The 21,432-nt window shown below is 36.9% G+C and overlaps 2 protein-coding genes across 5 annotated transcripts; both read left to right on the top strand.

The window, feature by feature from the left end:
* Positions 1-7,853: 7,853 nt before the first annotated feature.
* LOC111431095 (2-oxoglutarate-Fe(II) type oxidoreductase-like) lies at positions 7,854-13,597 on the top strand. Of its 4 annotated transcripts, none has more exons than XM_023067611.1 (12): positions 7,854-7,988; positions 8,083-8,278; positions 9,859-9,939; positions 10,030-10,081; positions 10,272-10,393; positions 11,196-11,296; positions 11,389-11,447; positions 11,568-11,624; positions 11,727-11,772; positions 12,099-12,178; positions 13,021-13,098; positions 13,368-13,597. In XM_023067611.1, the coding sequence occupies exons 1-11, from the start codon at positions 7,911-7,913 to the stop codon at positions 13,091-13,093; spliced, it is 945 nt and encodes a 314-aa protein (XP_022923379.1). In that variant the 5' UTR covers positions 7,854-7,910; the 3' UTR covers positions 13,094-13,098; positions 13,368-13,597. The 4 variants fall into 4 exon arrangements, with proteins under 4 accessions (XP_022923379.1, XP_022923381.1, XP_022923380.1 ...); XM_023067613.1 differs by having other exon boundaries at positions 13,001-13,098; XM_023067612.1 differs by lacking the exon at positions 13,368-13,597 and having other exon boundaries at positions 13,001-13,262.
* Positions 13,598-16,404: 2,807 nt separating this feature from the next.
* On the top strand, positions 16,405-19,735 carry LOC111431094 (transcription factor KUA1). Its single transcript, XM_023067608.1, has 3 exons — positions 16,405-16,898; positions 17,877-18,085; positions 18,932-19,735. Exons 1-3 carry the CDS (start codon positions 16,610-16,612, stop codon positions 19,436-19,438), a joined length of 1,005 nt encoding a protein of 334 aa, XP_022923376.1. The 5' UTR covers positions 16,405-16,609; the 3' UTR covers positions 19,439-19,735.
* The last annotated feature ends 1,697 nt before the right edge of the window (positions 19,736-21,432 follow it).

The raw sequence follows: 21,432 nt of genomic DNA, 5'->3' as shown, positions 1-21,432 counted from the left end.
CCCCCCCCCCAAATATATATATTTATATATTTGAGTTTGACTAATATTTCTCTAATTATTAATTATTAGTTGTTCGGAAAAATAATATTTTGAGTGATTGCCCTTTTCCGACTCTTACTGTTTAACTGGATAGCGGATAATTAATGTGTTTACTTATTGAACAACATTTTATGGTTGGTTCACGACTCTTGAATATCAAAGACGTCCTTGAGTGATCTCGTAGTTCTTACAGGGTGGAGACAATGGGGTTGGTCCATGGATTTTCTTTGTTTTTGCATCGTTACGCTCAAAGGGTTGAAGGGAGATAGTGCACCGAGTTGTTCATAACAGCAAGAGATATTTAAAAAAAAAAACATGTTTTTTTTTAATTGACTAAAAATATTTTTAAAAATAAGGGGAAATTTTGGATAGGAAAAAAAGAATAGAAAAAAGGAAATAATAATGTGAGGAGACAACAATGATTGGATTATCATTTATTAGAATATGATTCATGGAACCAAATTAGAAATTATATATAAAAAAGAAATTAATATTTAAAAAATAATAATAATAATAAAGGAGAAATGGGTCAGAATGTTGGGGGGAAGAGAGAGGAGAGAGAAAGGGGACAAAGGGAGGTGGCGTTCACGTGGGAAGGGGGTTAAGGAATGCGTGATTTTAAGGAAAGTCACGTGGGGTACCAACATGTGGCACGTGCGGTCCCTATACGTCTTTTTTTTTTTTAATTATAATTTTTACAGGGAACTGGGTCCCACGCGCGAGAATTGGGAAGTGGTGGCGCCATGTCACCTTGTCGCTCCAGCTCCCGACACTCCCCTCCTCCTCAATCATTTGAACTATATATTATATTATTTATTATCACAATCTTACCCCCCCCTCCTTCCAACTTCTTTCCCCTACACCGCGTCTATCTCACGCGCCTATTCCTTTGCCTTTTTTTCTTAATCATTTTAAATTAGTAAAAAAATAAATAAAAAAATGCTCTTAAACCTAATGGGTCGTTAATTTTCTAATCAAAACGGTTAATACTTTGTTTTGAAAGGGGCAGAAACGATGAGAGAGCGAGGGTAGAGTAAAAGTTCTATTGTTTTAACCTAAGGGCAATACAGTAATTTTCAAGACGCTGATGTAATCAAATTATCAATTACGATAAATCTATAGTCATTTAGTTTGTAATTTCCGGTGTCAATGAGAGTGTTTTTGGTCAATATCATTCAAGACATGGCGGGTAAGAAGTTGAAGGCTATAACTTAAGATATCCCTGAATACTGGTGGGGAGCACTAAAAAAGGCTAGAAGCTCGGTTGAATTAATTATTCAATAGTTTATTCGTGTATCATCGTAAATCATAGTCTAATTTAATAAACTTTAAATTTTATATAAATAAAAAAGTTTCCCCTAAAATGTTAAATCTTTCAAATAGGGATGTGCGTGTAGGAAACGCTCCATTAGAGCGAGTGAGAGAAGGAAAGAGCAAATATCTTCTCAGATGTAATGATGTAGCAATTCAAGTGTTTAGATAACTATCAATGACCAAGCAATAAAGGAATTTATTTATTTATTATTTTGAATTAATAAAAAGAATTAATGATTGATTAAAAATAATTTAAGCGAAAAATAAAAAAAATAAAAATAAAAACCCGACAAGATGTTGGATTATGATTAAGGTGTCCCCACTAGTGCGTGCTAGCTGTCCCACGTGTCCCCTCCCTCTCATCAATTATTTTCTCTCTCCTCATTTATTTTTTATTTTTTTAATTTTCCCCACTACCCGACAAATTACCCCACACGTGGGACCCACTCCCCCTTGCTTCCCCACGCTTCTTCCGCAGCCCGTACGAGGCTCACCTCCCATGTGATTTACACGTGAACTCGCCCCCACTTCTGCCGCTTGTTCCGTCAATTCCTTCCCAAATCCCCATTTTGCCCCTCCCTTTTTCCCCCATTTTTGACCTAATTTATTTCTTTTATTATTATTATTATTTTTAGGTCACACATTCAACAAATGAACAAGACAAATTGTAAGCTATATTTGGGGAATGGTTCATGATTTTACTTTTCCTTATTATTCAATAACTTCTTTTCATATTATTAATAAATCCATTTATTATTTAGTCACCGTCGTTCAATTATTGAGCGCTAAACCGACCCATCACAATATAATTAGTTACCCGATTAGCTAATAGGATATGAAAACGACAATAGTTAGTATCAGTGAAGAATTCGAAACACGATAAAGGGTCGAACATTATCGTAACCCATTTAACATATATGAACGTATTAAATACTTCTAGCACTAAAAACACGAGAGAGGGTCGAAAATCCTCGAGACCCATTCTACGATCTTAAAGAATTGAGGCTCTGAACATATTTCTCTTTTGGGTCGTTGATTTTATGAAAATATCTATGAATGTATTGATATTCCACGAGGGTAGAGATGGAAACAAAACCGAAGCTAGAAATACATCTTTGGTCCCCGGTCACTGAAATGAATAAAAAAAAATTCTCTTATCTCCAATTAAATTGGAGAATTTCCAACTTGTTATGGGTCAGGTCTATTTATGCTCTCATACGAACTCGAGTTTGTTTAATCTTTTTCATAGAATCATTTAGAATCTCGGTGGATCATCCCATTAATATTATATTCCTCAGGGTCACCAAATTATTCATATAACGCCTTAAACATTTTAACATCAACGTAATTAGCTAGGTTTTGTCGAGTTGCCAACGCTTATAAAATCTGTCGGCCATGATAAGAAAATAGTTGCAGTAACATGATGGGTCGGAGTCATAAATTTTCGTAACACAAATTAGAAATAAAAGTTTACGATCTTCCTTCGAAAAAGTTTATATTTTCAAATTTATAGCTTTCAGTCCATAGATTTTAAATATTTAGCATTTTGGTCCCTATATTTGAGAGTCGGTTACAATTTAATAAAGAAATAGGGAGAAAAATCCAAAAAAATCACGTGAAGGGGGAAAAAGTTAATAATTTGTTGTCACGATCGAACTCTTGTAACAACGAGACAGCGATTATGCAGCACTTGTTCTGAACCCAACAAACAAGTCAATTGTTAGAAATTCGGACTTTACGGACAACGTCGACTTATGCTCGAGCTTCGAGTCATGTTTGAGAGACAATAATAGCGAATTTGATAGCATATAATCTGAGCGGAAGGAAGAATATATATATATATTATGGAAGGATAGCATTCGACAAGTGAATATTTGGAAGAGGAAAAAGGGGTCGCCCACTCTCGAGCTATTTCCCCCACAGAACACAATGAACACATAGGCGGCACGTGAAGGCTAGGGACCACGGCTCGGTGGTGGTTGGTTGGTCACCGAATTTTGATCCTCAAAATTCCCGAATTGCCCTTTCCTGGTTCCTGCTTTGTCCAATCATTTGAAAGGATTAGCCACAATGTGGGCCCCACAGACAACACATACTAACAACACATAGCCATTGTTTGATTAGACTTCTCGGAATGGGGTTAGTCTATGTCATGCTCACCAACCATTATTTTATTTTATTTTTTTGAATTATTATTAGCTAAATTATATAAAATACTCGAGAAAATTAAAATGGTTCGTGTATATTTGAAAGCTTTTTTTTTTTTTCACGTTTACGATCATTTCTCATTTCTTTATCGATTTCAGTGTGACACTCGAGTAAATAAGAGGTATAAAAATGAACTGATATCATATCTGAATGAGAGCGGTTATGAGGATATGATGACTAAGAAATATTTTAAATAATTGAAAGTTACTACCTATACCAACCAGGTATACCTTTATTTTCGGTGGCTCAATCATTAGAATTTCATAATTAAGCGTGTTTTGTTCGAAGAATTCTATGTTGGGTGGCATTTTGAGATTTTTCGTATAATACATGTGAGGGAGAGCAAAACATACTGTAAGAACTCGTGTTGGTTTGTGAGAATAATCTTTATTCTTGAGACCATGTTGCACGGGATGCAGGGGAATATTGGGGTCATCAGGTGTCGAATTCAAAAGAGGTAACGCTAATGTCTTTTCAACTTTAAATCACTCTCGTCTTTTGTTGCCATCTTCATGTTTCTTCGTGCTCCACCTTAACCTAATTGTGCTCTTTCGTGCCATGTGAACTTTACTTCTTTCTTTTAAGAACTTCGATAGATATTTATGAGTTGTTTGGCAATCTTCTCGGGTTTATGGGTAATGTACATTTTGGTAAAATGACTATTTTTTTTAATTATTTAAGGTCATGTTTGAAACCTCGTCCGCTCGGTCACGTTTATTGAACTAAAAAGAAAACGTGATCGGAGAAGATATCATATCTATATATAAGGGCATTATGGTCTTTTTGAGCAATGCAATTTGGAACATTTCTTTCCCTAAGTGTTTAATATTTTGGTAATTTTAGAGAAAAAGTTACATAAAAAAGGTTCCTCTTTCTCCATTATCCTACAAAGTAGTCACGTGGGCCCCACGTGGGACAAAACGGACAGCACATCACACGTGTAATGTGTCTAACCCGCACGTTCAGTTTTGGTCAAAGTAACTCCCTCTTCCGCCAGATCCGGTCAACGGTCAAACACCCAATAAAATTTAAAAAAATAAAAAAATAAAAATAAAAAATCATTTGCTCCATAATTCTTTGTACCGTTTTCCCAATCATACCCCTCTCCCCCCTTCTACCGGAATAGCCAGTTCTCGTTTCGTACGGCTACATTAATAGCCGTCCAATCCAACTCCCCTCCACCGTCCATCTCTCTCTCTCCACACGTGCGTCTCCCCCTTGCCAAGAAGCACCCATGGTCCCCACGTATCAGAAACCATGTGACCGGCTGAGCTGGTCACCATGTGATTCTGAGATTCACCCCGTCAAAAACGAATCGTTTCGTTAATAAAAAATTAATTAAAAAAATTAAAATTAAAAAGCTGTCGTTGTTGAGTTGGACTACACGTGCGTCGTACCAAAGATCCAAAAATAAAATTTCTTTTATTAAAAAAAAAGCCAAAAGACATATAAGCCCATGCCAACGCAATATAATAATCATTAACAATATGATTACACAAGGGCAATTTCGGTAACTCCTGACAAAAAAGTATGATTTTTTAGGATTTTGTCTGGTGGGCATGTTTGGTTGGTGGACTTTTTTATTTATTTATTTATTTATTTAATGTAAATCAAGAATGAAAGTGCATAAATAATAGCATGCTCCAACTTTTAATAAAGAGTTATTAATTAATAAATAATATTATAAAAAGGGACAATTTGGAGAAAAATACAAGTAAAAAATATTTAATTATAATGTTAATATTTATAATCATATCATTGCTTCTAATGATTTCATTTTTTCCCAATCATACTCCATCATAAGATATTCATTCATTTTTTTAAAGTTCCTAGAAAGATTATTTCATGTGTGTTTTAAATTATTAGGAGGTTGGCTTTCTAACTAAATAATTTTTTTAAGTACCTACTTTTCGGAAAAATAGAGAAAGACGAGCAAATGAAACAACATGCATATTAACGGAATCTCCTGCTATTAATATGATTATATTTGTGAGATCTCACATTGGGTATTTGTTAGCGGTGGGGTTAGACTGTTACAAATGGTATCAAAATCAGACATCGGGCAGTGTGTTACCGAGGACACTGGACCCCTAAGGCAGTGGGGATTATGAGATCTCACACTGGTTGTAGAGGGGAACGAAGCATTCCTTATAAAGGTGTGAAAACTTCTCCCTACTGAACACGTTTAAAAACATTAAGGGGAAGCCTAAAATAAAAAACCCAAATATGATAATATTTGCTAATGGTAGACTTAGACTATTACAAATGGTATCAGAGCTAGACACCTGGCAGTGTGCAAGCGAGGGCACTGTGCCCTTAACAAGGTGGACTGTGAGATCCCACGTCGGTTGAACGGGGAGCGAAACATTCATTATAAGGGTGTGGAAACCTATTCATAGTAGACGCGTTTTAAAACCTTAAGAGGTCCCACAAGGGGAAGCCCAAAGAGAACAATACAATGAGTTTAAGCTGTTACAATATTCCATCATTTCTCTTTAATATTAAGTTGGTCTCAATATATCAATCATTGCAGTATTCATGACCTAAGAACTTGACCATCCCGAATGACTCAACCCAAACCATAAAGGTTAGCTTGAGCTAGATTTTTTTTCCGGTCTAGGTTTGGGTCAATTCAAGTTAGTATGCAATTTGACATTTCTTTGGGCCTAAAAATAAGGTTACAACACAACTTCCCTACTCTACTTTTAAGATTATTACGAATATTTGATCTTTGTAACCAATGTTGATGAAGCGGTGTGACTTGTGAATATTTGATATTTCAGTTTTATAAGATTTTTAGTTATTAAAAAAAACCCGACAACCCAACCTAGTTCAACCCGAAAAATAGTAGGTTGAGTTGAATTAAGTTGTGAATTGTACTTGGGTTGCTCGGGTCACCAACCCAACCAATCAAAATTTTAGGTAGATCCAAAAAAGATCTCTAACCTAACTCGTATATACTTCTAATCAATTAATCTGACGATATCGAACGAGGATACAGATAGTGATGGAGATTTGACATCTAATTTAGAATAACGAGATAAAATTATATAAAAACGATCGAACGAACACGAGAAGTATTACCTTAAATGTAAAGACAAGCAAATCAAAACCATGATAGAAGGAAGCAAAATAAGGAAAGAAAATTTGAATTATTAATTTTTTGTTTCATTAAAAAAAAAAAAACATGAAATATACACGTGGTCTACTTGCATTATTATATGAAGATTCTATTCTAATTGACACCACATGTTTTTCTCTCTCTTAAATTTATCTTTCTAACCGCACGTGCTCTCCAACAGATCGTGTGAATGGATTTGGGCCTCTAGGCCGCCCACCATCTTTCCAAGGCCCAATGGGCCTACCCTAATCTTCCCACTTTTCGATATTGGGCCAATTCCAGTTTTGAACTACCGAGACTCGTTTCATAGCTTTCAACTGAGTAGTAGACCCGATGCGACTGATTACTAAGCTGATGTTAATAGTAGGTTTAATTTCGCAATAAAAGAGCTATGTTTCCAAACAGATCTGTCAATCAGTAATAGGGATTGCGTTAGTGGCGATTTGAAATGTTGACCTCTTCGGGATAGATTTCGTTTAGAAAATTTATGAAAAGCTAATCATGGGCTCTTCTTCTCTCCATCAAAACAGTGGGGTCGTGGCCTCGTGTAAGTAAAATAAGTAGAAGAAAGAAGCCGAGGTTCGGGTTCAGTAGCTTTTTTTCGATTGATTCTTCTTTTACAGTTAAAGAGGCAGTGAAAGAAGGTGGTAGATAAAGGGCTTTCCCTTTTGCGGGCAGTGTGATTTGGGATGCACAAGCCCAATTCTTTCTGGAAAGATGAGACCGTACAATACAGAACCCGAGACAGACTGAAATTTTTGAATTACCTCGCGGTCCCCGATTATAAGCAAGGAGAATGGGGAGAGGGGGAAAGGAGAAGCAGGGCGGACCGAAGGGAGAAGAACCGTGCAAGAATTTGTTAATAACTGCTTTTAAAATGGCTCGTGAAATTCAAATTAAAAAAGTTAAAGATTTGTAATGATAGCTAGTGAAACGTGAATGGTTTCGAGTCGGGAAGAAGTAAAGCTACTCGACCGATTGGAAAAAGGCATTGACGTTTGAAATTATTAGTAAGAGTTTAGGAAGAAAGTTGAGAACGATTTCTCCTTATTAGCTAAATGGGGTCGAGGGCGGTGACTATATACGTACACATTTTTACCCTAATTTTCACCCAATTTTTTTTTAAATCTTAATTAATATATATATTTTTTAAATTTAAAATTTAAGTAAAGAATTTTGTCAAAAGACGACGACTGAGAACCGTGGTTCTGGTTCTCTACTGCCGAAAATGGCGTCTGTTCTGCAACTCCCAATCATCGACCTCTCCTCTCAAGACCGCGCCTCTGTTGCTCTCTCAATCCATGAGGTTCGTCGTATGATTTCCAAATCAACTCTCTCCATCGTTTTCCCTAACAGATTCTGATATTAATCTGTTTTCTTGGATTGGAAATTACGCACAGGCATGCTTGGATTACGGATTCTTTTACTTGATCAACCATGGCGTTGAAGACGAATTGCTCGAGAGAGTGTTTGACGAAAGTAGGAAGTTCTTTTCTCTTCCTATTGAGGAGAAGATGAAACTTGCTCGGAAGGAACATAGGGGATACACCGCTCTTTATGCCGAGAAGCTCGATCCCACCGCCTCGACTGATATAGGTTTTTGTTCTATTTTGATTTGAAATTTATGAATCTCGTCTGTTTATCTTGTGAAATTTGGGAGAAATTTGAACTGTGAGAGCTGTGTAAATGGTAGTTCTGCCGGGCTGTTGCTCCGAGCTTCTGAATGTTGTATGAAATGGTCTAAGAAAACCAATTAGTAAGTAAACTAACTATAAGGTTAAAGTGATTAGAATAGCTATAACTTCTAGATTGAGACACTTTTGTTAATGTTGTTTATAGATATGATGGCTGTGAAAATGCAACAATCCGGATTATATGAACTCTATTAGATGAGGTGTGCGCAAGCTGACCCAGACAATCGTTGATATTTGAAAAAACGATTGACTGCATATGGTTTTACAGAAAGGTGAAAAGATGGTATATCCATGGACCATACTAGTCCACATTTTAGTGTTTTGTTTGACTGTAAATGACCATTTCCTAGTAGGGAGAGTGGATTGACTTGATAAAAGAACAAAAATGTGAGATCCCACATTGGTTCGAGGAGGCAACGAAACATTCTTTATAAAGGTGTGAAAACCTCTATTTAGTAGATGTGTTTTGAAACCTTGAGTGAAAGCCTGAAAGGGAAAGTCCAAAGAGAACAATATCTGATAGTGATGGGCTTGGGCCATTACAAATGGTATCAGATGCGTTAGCGATGACGTTGGGCCCACAAGGGGGTGGATTGTGAGATCCCACATTGGTTCGAGGGGGGAAGCATTCCTTATAAAGGTGTGAAGACCTCCTGGTTATGAGATTCCACATTGGTTTGAGGGGGGAACATTCTTTATAAGGGTGTGAAAAAACCTACCTAGTAGACGCGTTTTAAAAACCTTGAGGGGAAGCTCGAAAGGGAAAAAGGGTGTGAAAAAACCTACCTAGTAGACGCGTTTTAAAAACCTTGAGGGGAAGCTCGAAAGGGAAAGCCCAAAGAGAACAATATTTGCTAGCGGTGCGTTTTAAAAACCTTGAGGGGAAGCTCGAAAGGGAAAGCCCAAAGAGAACAATATTTGCTAGCGGTGCGTTTTAAAAACCTTGAGAGGAAGCCTGAAAGGGAAATTCCAAAGAGGACAATATCTGCTAGCGGTGGGAAGGGTGTGAAAAAACCTACCTAGTAGACGCGTTTTAAAAACCTTGAGGGGAAGCTCGAAAGGGAAAAAGGGTGTGAAAAAACCTACCTAGTAGACGCGTTTTAAAAACCTTGAGGGGAAGCTCGAAAGGGAAAGCCCAAAGAGAACAATATTTGCTAGCGGTGCGTTTTAAAAACCTTGAGGGGAAGCTCGAAAGGGAAAGCCCAAAGAGAACAATATTTGCTAGCGGTGCGTTTTAAAAACCTTGAGAGGAAGCCTGAAAGGGAAATTCCAAAGAGGACAATATCTGCTAGCGGTGGGCTTGGGTCGTTACAAAAAAATTGATAACAAGAGTAAGAATCTTAAAAAATATCCAATACTCGTATCATCATTGAATTGTAAATGGTTCAGATTGGAAACTAATGCACAATCTCTACCGTTATTGAAGATTTGGTGTTCGATAAAAGTTGTTTATCTTTGTATCTATGAATTTTCTGTGAATAGGGGATGCAAAAGAGAGCTATTATATTGGCCCTTTGGCAGGCAACGCAACTGAAAATGACTTAAATCAGTGGCCTTCAGGAGGTGAGGAATTACCCTATTAATGGTAGAAATTTGTAATCATTGATTATTCATGTTTATGAACTATTACTCTTTCTGGCAAGGAAATGGCAGAACTATTGCCTTCTTGGAGAGCTACTATGGAATCCTTCTATAAGCAAGCACTGTAAGTTCAAATGCCTTCAGGATTAATTTCAATACATACTGGTACTTACAGTGCAATAAAATTGGTACTATGTTGTTTTAAATTCATGTTTTGGTCATTGTACTCGAAAGTATTCTTATCTCGTTTACACTGGACGGCTAAATGAATTTGGACTGGCTGTAATGTCTTGCTTTCTGTTTGGCTGGTACAGGCGTGTTGGAAGACAAATAATATCTTTGCTTGCATTGGCTCTGAATCTGGATGAGAATTTCTTTGAGAAAATTGGTGCCTTCAGTAAACCATCAGATTTTCTTCGGCTTCTACACTATCCAGGTTCAGTGACATACGTAACTTTTAATTACTGAAACTAAAGGGGAGAAAAGAATGCATATGTTCGTTTTTTCTTCCTGTCCCCCAAACCAAACATTTATGCTGAATTTTGTAAAGGATAAAATTTAAAGATGATGAAGATGAAATTTAAAGAAGTGTGATGAAATTTAATGGTCTATGGAAATGATTTTCAATCTTAGCGAGGATCCGACAAAATTGCAAACCATATGAATAGCAAATGGGTAGAATGATTCTCCTTCCCTCATTCTCATTTCCTTATAAGTTAATGATGTACTTGGTCAGCTAACGACCTAAGCCCGCTACTAACATATATTGTCTTCTTTGGACTTTTCCTTTTGAGATTCCTCTCAAGGTTTTAAAAACGCGCCTTCTAGGGAGAGGTTTCCACACCCTTATAAAGAATGTTTCGTCCTCCTCCCCACCCAACGTGGGATCTCACAATCCACCCTCCGTTGGGACCCAACGTCCTGGCGCTCATTCCCTTCTCCAATTGATGTGGGACCTCCTAATCCAACCCTCTTCGAGGCCCAGCGTCTTTGCTGGCACATCGCCCAGTGTCTGACTCTGATACCATTTGTACCAGCTCAAGCCTATTGCTAGCCGATATTGTCCTCTTTGGGCTTCCCCTCAAAGTTTTCAAAACACGTTTACTAGGGAGAGGTTTCCACATCCTTATAAAAAAATGTTTCGTTCTCCTCCCCAACCGAGGTGGGATCTCACACATTTCGTCTTCAAGTTGAGAGATGCAATCATGTTGATAATCTGCTCATTATCTTGAACTCAGGTGACTTAAGATCTCTTGATGAAGAAATATTAGGTGCTTCTGCACATTCAGATTGGGGGATGATCACTCTCCTTGTAACCAATGGCATTCCCGGACTTCAGGTATTTCTCCTTAATCAATTGAGATCATACTTTATAGAGAAAATTGTGTGTATTATGCGGTGAAGTTTTGTGTCAAGTTGCCATGGTAACAGATATGCAAGGAAAAGTCTGATCACCCACAAGTTTGGGAAGATGTTGCTCATATAGATAAGTGAGTTCAAAACTCAAAATTGAAAACGATTGAACGTTAAAAAATGATGCTCCAAAGACACCACAAGGGAAGCATCATGACTGTCTGGAATTCAATGGATGCAATTCTCTGATATTGCAGGGCATTCGTTGTTAATGTTGGGGACTTGATGGAAAGGTGGACGAACTGTCTGTTCCGGTAAGGATCGAGGTTGTACGTTATGATAAATTCTATCATGTGAAAGTAAAAAACTAAATTCCATTGTTGGTTATTTGCTTGTTTTTGTGTTATTTACGATAGGTCGACTCTACATCGAGTGATTCCAGTTGGAGAAGAACGCTACTCGGTAAGGTCTAGCTATTTACTCGTTTGCTTTCTGATACTAGAGCATGAATTCAAAATTTTCTGCCAATAAGCCTATCCAAGAAACTATGATTTGAACCCTATTTCGAAGAAGCTTTTTGTAACGGCCCAATCCCACCGCTAGCCGATATTATCTTCTTTGGGCTTTCCCTTTTGGGCTTTTCAAAACGCATTTGCCTACGGAGAGGTTTTCACACCCTTATAAAGAATGTTTCGTTATTCTTCTCAACGGACATGCAATTTCACTTTTTGTGTTATTCTTGTCAATGGTGATTTTTTGAAGTTCAAATATCTCTCTCCATTTTGCAGGTTGCTTTCTTCTTACATCCGAGTGACGAATGTGTCGTGGAATGTCTTCCAAGTTGTTGTAGCGAATCATCTCCCCCGAGGTATTGACATTCCTTACTTTTATAATATTATCCCCAGAATCTCTCCGTTCCCATAGTGAATTTGATCCAATAATAATCTTATAGGACTGTTCTACGGAACTAATCGTATGAAGTTGTGTTCTAAGAAGAATTACAATGCTCTTTCTCCAATTTTTTGGCTACTCGAGTCGTTTTACCACTTCAATTCAACTGAATATAACCTTAAAAACTAAAATTATAAGATCTCACATCGATTGGAAAGAGAAACGAGTACTAGCAAAGACGCTGGGCCTCGAGGGTAGTAGATTGTGAGATCTCACGTTGGTTGGAGAAGGGAATGAAATATTCTTTACAAGAGTGTGGAAACCTCTACTTAGTAGATACATTTTAAGAACCTTGAGGGGGAAGTCCGAAAGGAAAAGCCCAAAGATGACCATATTTGTTAGCGGTGGGCTAGAGTTGTTACAAAAATGTTCTTATAGAAAAGCCAAGATCAATCTGGAATGAATTCTAATGTCGTTTAGTTTGAACACAATCCTTGGACCATCTCCATGCTTCTCTGACTTTATGCATCTATTGCTAGTTACAAGTTTTATTGGTGGTTTTACGAGTAGAAATACGCGGAAGAACATTGATCATCATGATTTAGAGTTAGCAAAAACAAAAGCTAATAGAAAAAAGAATAGAGATATTTTACTGGTATATGCTTATGTTTTTAATGATGCTTATGGATTACTTGCTGGATCGAACCCAAAAATGTCTCGATATTCATAGATTATTTGAAATTTTTTCTTATCATGATCTCCGAAACAACTACAAATTTAATTGCTTAAAGTCTTCAAGATTATTGAATGTGCATGCAGATATCCTCCCATTTCCAGTATGGACTACTTGAAAGAACGTGTGAGGTTGGCTTATAAAGACGGATTTGCTTAGAAAATGTAAGATTCACTCCTCCCCCTTCTATGTTTCTAGATCAAATTTAGATCAAGAAGCTTAAAAAGACGTTCATTTACATCATCACTAATGGATAAAGACCCGATATGTATGCTAATTAATCTGATAACCTTGTCAAAATTTATCTAGTGAATGTGTTATCATGTTACTGCCTTGACAATGACGTTAATGATAGAGATTAAAATTATGAAAATTATTAAAAGTGAAAGTATTAAGGTTCTGTTTTGATTAATTTAATTTTAATCCATTCCAGATCTAAAGAACGTGAGCCGCCACGTGGATGGCCAGATGAGTGGGACCCACGTTATCTATTTTCTTTGCCGTCTGATCATCTCTTGTGGGGCCCATTAATATAGAGATAAAAATTAAAATAAAATAAGAAATGGATAAACTTTTCATAAAGCGTTTTCAAAAGTTAAGATGTCTGTACCTTTGGATAAGATGGGATAGGTGACTCAATTCATTTTTCCCCCTTTTAAATAATTTAAAATTTATTTAAAATTAAATAAGGCTTTCAACTAAAAATAAATAAATAAATTACCGAGACTTTCCATTTTGGACTTCCCCTCGAAGCTTTAAAACGCGTATTCTAAGGTAAGGTTTCTACACATTTTATAAATAGTGTTTTGTTCTCATCCTCAACCAATATGGGACATCACAGTCCATCCCCCTTCGTGACCTAGTGTCCTCGCTAACACTCGTTCCAATCAATGTGGGACCACCACCAAATCCACCTCTCTTTGGGGTCCAGTGTCCTTACTAGCACACTGCCTCGTGTCTATCCCCCTTCAGGGAATAGCGAGAAGGCTAACACATCATCCGGTGTCTAGCTGTGATACTATGTTAGGAATCACGAATCTTCACAATAGTATGATATTGTCCTCTTTGGGTATCCCCTAAAGGCTTTAAAATGCGTCTGCTAGGGAAGGTTTCCACACCCTTATAAATAGTGTTTTGTTCTCATTCCCAACCAATGTGCGACATCACAATCTGGTATTAGAGTCATGCTCTAAACTTAGCCACGTCAATAGAATCCTCAAATGCTTTGTTCGAAGACTTCAAAAAAAGAGTCGAGTCTTGATTAAGGGGAGGTTGTTCGAGGGGAGGATTGTTAAGGATTATTGGGATAGAGTCCAATGTTTGCTAATTTAAGAAATGATCTTGTGTTTATAAGCGAGAAATATTATGTCTATTAGTACGAGGCCTTTTGGAGAAGCCTAAAACAAAAATACATCAACTAAATAAGGTCACAAATAAATAATATCCAACAATAAATATATATTTGATTTAAAATTTTAGTGATCCAAATAAAATAAATTTGAAAATGCAATTGTGAAAAATAATATTATTTACAATAAATAAAATAAGTTATTTTTTAATTAAAAGAAGTGAGGATGGTGTGCACAAAAAGTTAAGTCCAACAGAACATGTCCCAACACGTGTCCACTGGGCATATTCCACGTGGCGCAATCCACAAAGATCTCAGATTTGTAGTACCCCAATTTTTGACCTTTTGACTATTGCCACCGTTGACTAACATCTGATCGTCCACGTGTCCTAGTCAAGTTGTCTATCCATCCCCTCGCTTGACTTGCTCTATTATTTTATCCAATTTAATTACGTAATGGCTTAAAAGTCAGCTTTTTCTTTCACGTGGCAATGGCCTTACCCAATAAGATTGGAATATTACATTATTATAATATTTTAGTCGATATTATTATAAATAATTAATCCATAAATTTTTATATTTGTATTAAAAATATTATAATACTTTAAAAACGTCTGATATACTTCTATTTTCTAGCCTAATATGCATAAAACTTATTTAGAAAATTATTAAAATATTGACCTTTCTATTTTTTTTATTTAATTACTTTTAATATATTCATTTCTTTTAAAAAAATTAAATTAAATGAAACCTTTATTAAATTTATAAAATTTAAAATATGTCCGATGGATGAAGGGCATATTTGACATAATCTAAAATGTACAAATCTATTAGATACAAAATTAAAATTGAGAGGAAATATTAATTTTTGTTTAAAACAGATACAAACTTGTAATTTAACATTTTGTAAATAAAAATAGTTTTTTTTTAAAAAAGAAAAAAAGAAAATTTGAGATTAGGATTCGAAATCTGGATTTGGTACATGATAGTTCTGAGATTCTACTGCGATACTTCTCGCTTTTAGATTAAGATTTAGAATCCAGATTTGACATTTGATGGCCCGACATTTTCGTGCGACATAGTATCGTTACCTACACCAACCTACTCGTACTTTCAAATTAGAATTCAAAATTTAGATTTGATACTTGATGGCCCCGACATTCTCTTACGACATGGTCATGTTATCTACTCCTTGCTTTCAAATTAGGTTTCAGAATTCGGATTTGGCACTTGATGGCACCGACATTCTTCTGCGACATAGTCATGTTACCTACTCCTCACGTTAAGATTAGAATTCAAAATCCAGATTTGGCACCTGGTGGACCCCGACATTCTCCTGCGACATGGTCACGTTACCTACTTCTTGCGTTTAAATTAGGATTCAAAATTCGAATTTTGGCATCTAGTGACTCAAACATTCTCTTACGACATGGTCATGTTACCTACTTCTCGTTTCTTAAGAGTGAAAACTATCCCTTAAACCAACACGAGTATTTCCAATATGCTTTATCCTCACTCACATGCATTCTGAGAAAGTTCTTACGAGGCCATCCAACATAGAATTGCTTAAGTAAAACACGTTTAACTATGAATTAAGAGAAATAATCTCTTGATGGAGCTCCCTAATACAAAATAACACAATTTCAAAGCAGAGGGAGAGTAAGTTGTGTTTGATTTTATTTGATCGACCTATTATCTTCCGAAAAGCAAGGTTTCTCTAGTTATCTAGTTCTTGGGCGACTCTCGATTTTTGAACATGTTGAAAAATTAGGCAGCTTAAAAACTCGACGAGTTAACAAAGAAAGAAAGCCCGACTCTCGATTTTTGAACATGTTGAAAGAGTTAAAAAAAAAAAAAAATTATTTATTGTAATTTAGCCTTTAAATTATAAGTCATAAATAATAAATATTAAATACTGATAGACAGAGATTCCATATTCGAATCGGTGCAACGTTGTATGAAATAATAATAACCGTTGATCCATGAGAACATAAAGTTTGAAAAACAATGAACGGCTGAGATTAAGAAAACACAGTAAGAAATTATACTCGAAGCAGGGGATTATTTCACATTTATCCAGGGCTGATAAATAGATAGTGTTGGATTTAGTCGGTCTTCTCTATTTCTCTCCCACCTGCGAAAGCTGAGGTAGAAAAAAAAAAAAAAAAAAAAGGAAAAAAAAAAAACATCCAAAAATCAAAATCTCAAAATCTGCTCTGTGAAGAACGAAATCTAACCCTAATTTCTGGTTTTGGATCGGATCATGCAACTCGGATCCTCTGATCTAGTTGAAATTGAGTTCGATTTCTGAAAGCGGCGGCGGAACGATGACGCGGCGGTGCTCGCATTGCAGCCACAATGGGCACAACTCTCGGACTTGTCCGAATCGCGGCGTGAAGCTCTTTGGAGTCCGATTGACTGATGGTTCTATCCGGAAGAGTGCTAGTATGGGGAATCTTAGCCACTATGCCGGATCCGGATCGGGTACTCTGCAAGGCGGGTCGAACAATCCGGCTTCTCCAGGCGAGACTCCCGAGCATGGCGTTGCTGCCGACGGCTATGCGTCGGAGGATTTCGTTCCTGGCTCTTCTTCGAGTTGCCGTGAGAGGAAGAAAGGTTTGGGAGTTTACGCTTTAATTTGAATTATTTATTCTGTTCTGGTTTGATTTTTTGAATCTTGGTGATTGCTGGACTTTGCATGCTTATCCTTTTGATTCATGGAATTTTTTGGTGATCGACTACTGTTGCTCTTTCCTCTGTGATCGGTATAAATCTTATGTAGTTATACTTTGGATAAATGGAAGGATTCTTAGTAGAGAATTTAAAAAAATGGATGTGTTCTAAGAAAAGTATTGTTTCCTTGTTAGAGGATAAATTTGATTGATAATTGTTTGGTACCTAATTTGTTTTCCTTTTTATGCTTTTGGAAACATTAGCTATTGTGAAATTGCTAAACTCATGTGACACCCTGTTTTCGGAAATGATTTTCAAAAAACACCAATCCATTTATTTCATTTCTTGCAAACATATTTTCTGATCTTTTCTTTTTCCATCGAGTTTCATGTTCATAAACAGAGAGTGGGGTTGAAAATAGAATATCCTATTGATTGGCTTGTTAAACATTGCCTCTATCTATCTTAGCCTTCTTCCTTTGTGTATAAGCATCTTCTCTATCTCTAGTTTCTGTTTTTGTCTATATATATATCTTGTGAGATCCCACATTGGTTGAGGTGGAGAACGAAACACCCTGGAAACCTCTCCCTAGCAGACGCATTTTAAAAACTTTGAGGGAAAGCCCAAAGAGGACAATATCTGCTAACGGTGGGCTTTGGACGGTTACATATCTATTTTTTTTCCAAAATGGATTCTACAAGACATATTTTCTATTTTCTATATTTTCGAAGTTCACTACCTAAAATAGGTTTTTGTGACATTTCTATTCCATGTTAATGAACAAGGCCAGGTTATGTTCTTGCGATTACACCCTAATAGGAATCGAGGAGCGTATTTGAATTCTGTACAATTAACCTTTGATCATTTTGTGAGAATCAATTGATCTTTTATTAGTTTATATGTGTGTTTGGTAATGCACAGGTGTTCCATGGACTGAGGAGGAGCATAGGATGTTTTTAATGGGATTACAGAAACTTGGAAAAGGAGACTGGCGTGGGATAGCACGTAATTATGTTGTATCTAGGACACCGACACAAGTGGCCAGCCATGCCCAAAAGTATTTCATAAGGCAGACCAATGTCTCAAGACGAAAGAGGCGCTCCAGTTTGTTTGATATTGTCGCTGGCGAAGTTTGTACTCTCCATCCATCCTTTCGTAAATGCATATACTTGTCTAAATTTTCTCCTTCATATAACAAGGATGCCATTACTCTACTAAAACTAAAAAATTCTAGTTGTACAGTTCATCTAGTCTCCAGTTATGGAAATGTCAATAATCTACCACTAACTTTATACATCAGCCCAAGCCCACCACTAGCAGATATTGTTCGCTTTGGGCTTTCTCTTTCGAGCTTCTCCTCAAGGTTTTTAAAATGCGTCTGCTAGGGAGTGGTTTCCACACTCTTATAAAGGGTGTTCCGTTCTTCTCTCCAACTGATGTAGTATCTCACAATCCACCTCCCTTCGGGGCCCAGCGTCCTCGCTGGCATTCGTTCCTTTCTCCAGTGGGACCCCCACTAAATCCACCCCTTTTGGGGCCTAGCGTCCTTGCTGGCACATCGCCTTATGTCCACCCCCTTCGGGGCTCAGCCTCCTTGTTGGCACATTGCCCGGTGTCTGGCTTTGATACCATTTGTACCGGCCCAAGACGACCGCTAGATATTGTCCTCTTTGGGCTTTCCCTTTCAGGCTTCCCCTCAAGGTTCTTAAAACGCGTCTGCTAGGGAGAGGTTTCCACACTCTTATAAAATGTGTTTCATTCTCCTCTTCAACTGCATGTCTTAAATGTATGTGATGATAGTATTATAGTCTTCTGCAAATTACCTTGCCTTCTTCCATAGTGAAATCCTTGAATACAGATGCTAATTGTTTGTTTTATGCATGCATGTCATTTAAGTAATACGATTAACCTTATTATTCTTACTTTTTCTCATAGAAATTACTGATTCCTTACCCCCTCCCACATCTTCTTTGCAGCATGTTGAGAATTCAATTGTGCAGCAAGACTTCCTATCTGTCAACAATTCACATGCTGAATCACAAAGCAATAACCCATTGCCTACACCTCCCACTGTGGACGAAGAATGCGAGTCGATGGATTCCACCAACTCAAATGATGGAGAACCAGCACCTGCAGAACCAGAGGATCCCCAATGCTGTTATCCAGTTGTATATCCTGCATATGTTACACCCTTCTTTCCATTTTCCATTCCGTTCTACTCGGGATACAGTGCAGAACCCGCTAATAAGGAGACACATGAGGTTCTTAAGCCAACAGCTGTGCATTCGAAGAGTCCTCTTAATGTTGATGAGCTGGTTGGCATGTCAAAACTCAGTCTGGGAGAATCAATTGGTCATGCAGGCCCCTCATCTCTTTCACTGAAACTACTCGAAGGGTCGTCTCGACGGTCTGCTTTCCATGCAAATCCAGCTTCTGGCAGTGAAAACATGAGTTCTGGTGGCAGTCCAATCCCTGCTGTTTAATGGATCACATACTTCTGAACTTCAGATTGTAGGTTATAATTACAGGGTATTGTCAATATACAACAAAATAATGTGCAGTCTGGTTTGGATTTATTAATATTTCCATGTTAGGTCAGTCTTTTTCCCCTGTCCCGTCCTGCTCGGTCTCTCCTGTGTTAACTAACTTGGTTGTAACTTGTAGGCTCTAGCATCTTCTGTTAGAAATCGTTCGTTCCAACTTAAAGATTGTATGTTGTTTATCTTCAGTTTCTGGACTTGATGCTTATTTATATAGTTTCTGATATTCTAATTCATGCAGGAAGACGTTCCGATTATGCATTGCAATATTTATCGAGAGAGGTGTTCGAAACGAATTCCGTCTCCTTGAACTTATCTGTGAGTTTTCTTCATAATTCTAAAAGGAGTTTTTCTGGGCTGAAAATTTGACGAAGTGCAGGTATGTTTCATGTGTAATCAATCCTGTTTGTTAGGAGATTGCATCACTTCATTGTTGAATATGCATGCAAGGGTCATTCATAATTGGAACAACGCTGAATGAATGTTTGCTTCTTTGTTAGGTCATTGTCTATATTTTCTTTTGAACTATGTTAAGAAAAATTTCAATGCTTGTTTCAAGCTTTGAGACCTGTGTTTTCTTTGGAAGGGCCGGTAACCATTTCTTAGGGAGAGGTTTTAACTCGTTACATATTGTTGGCAACCTCACGGTTTTAAACCGTGTCTATTAGGGAGAGGTTTTCACATCCTTATAAGAATGCTTCATTCTTGTCTTCAACGGATGTGAGATCTCACAATCCACCTCTCTTGGAGCCTAACGTTCTTGTTTGCACATCGTTTGATGTTTTGCCTTGGTACCATTTGTAATAGGTAAGGGCCCAACATCCTCATTTGCACCTCGTTTGGTGTTGGGCCTTGGTACCATTTGTAATAGGCCAAACCCATTGCAATAGATATTGTCCACTTTCGCCTGTTATGTATCGCTTTCAATCTCACGATTTTAGAATGTGTCTACTAGGCAGATCTCCACACCCTTACAAGAAATGTTTCATTTCCCTCTCACATCTAACAATCCACCCCCTCTCCGTTCTAGAAAACTTACTTTTAATTATGACATCAATTATAAACTCATTTCAAATTAAAATTTTAGATTTTGATTTTACTTATTTATATTGGATTTGGGCCTTTCCCATTTTTTAAAAATATTTTGCCATGAATTATAGTAGCATCACTAATGAGATCAAACAAAATTGAGGCATACCCAACAAACCCATCAAAGATGGTTCAAGATTTGGCACATAAAACAAAAGCCAAGTCTATGAAATTAGCAAAATTTCTAAAAAAGTTTTATAGTTTTAGTACTTTATTTACTCTTTAAGAATGGAGTGGAACTTTACTCGTCATAGAGCCCATGATAATTGATGGATAATTGCCACTATACTTGTTATGATATTACGTGTCATTCACGTTCATGTATGAGGTCCCGTAACTGACTTTCCAGAGAACATAACAGATGCATTCACGAATATGATCACAATCATTACGTAATACAACATGCATTACATATCATACAATATAATTCATACATATCTAATCTAGCCTTAAACACATCCCTTAAGAGTGCTAAACATCCATAAAATTGTTTGGATTCAACCCAACATTTGTCATAGAATTGTGATCGATCCATCCAAAACTAATTCAAATCTTCCAATAGAAAGATTCCTGACATTAGGGCCTAAGTCAGAGAATTTAAAGAGTCCGATATGAATCTTGCTATGCTATTCTCGACTAAAGAAAAGCTTTAAAATGAAGTTGCATTTAAATATAGTTAAGCTTCATTTACGATAAACTAAAAATAAAGTCAAGTTCCATTAAAGTCAACTGAAGTTGCATTTAACGAAGTAGAGGGCAACTCAAACTTCATTAAAGTCAAGTCAATTACCAATAAAAGAAACTGCTGTTTACTGTTTCAAGCGGCGCTTCATTTATACATGGGTGAC

The sequence above is a fragment of the Cucurbita moschata genome, unplaced genomic scaffold, assembly GCF_002738365.1.
Source record: "Cucurbita moschata cultivar Rifu unplaced genomic scaffold, Cmos_1.0 Cmo_Scf00035, whole genome shotgun sequence".
Taxonomy (NCBI): Eukaryota; Viridiplantae; Streptophyta; class Magnoliopsida; order Cucurbitales; family Cucurbitaceae; genus Cucurbita; species Cucurbita moschata.
The sequence above is the reverse complement of the archived record's forward strand: the minus strand, read 5'-3'. Positions and strand labels throughout refer to the sequence as shown.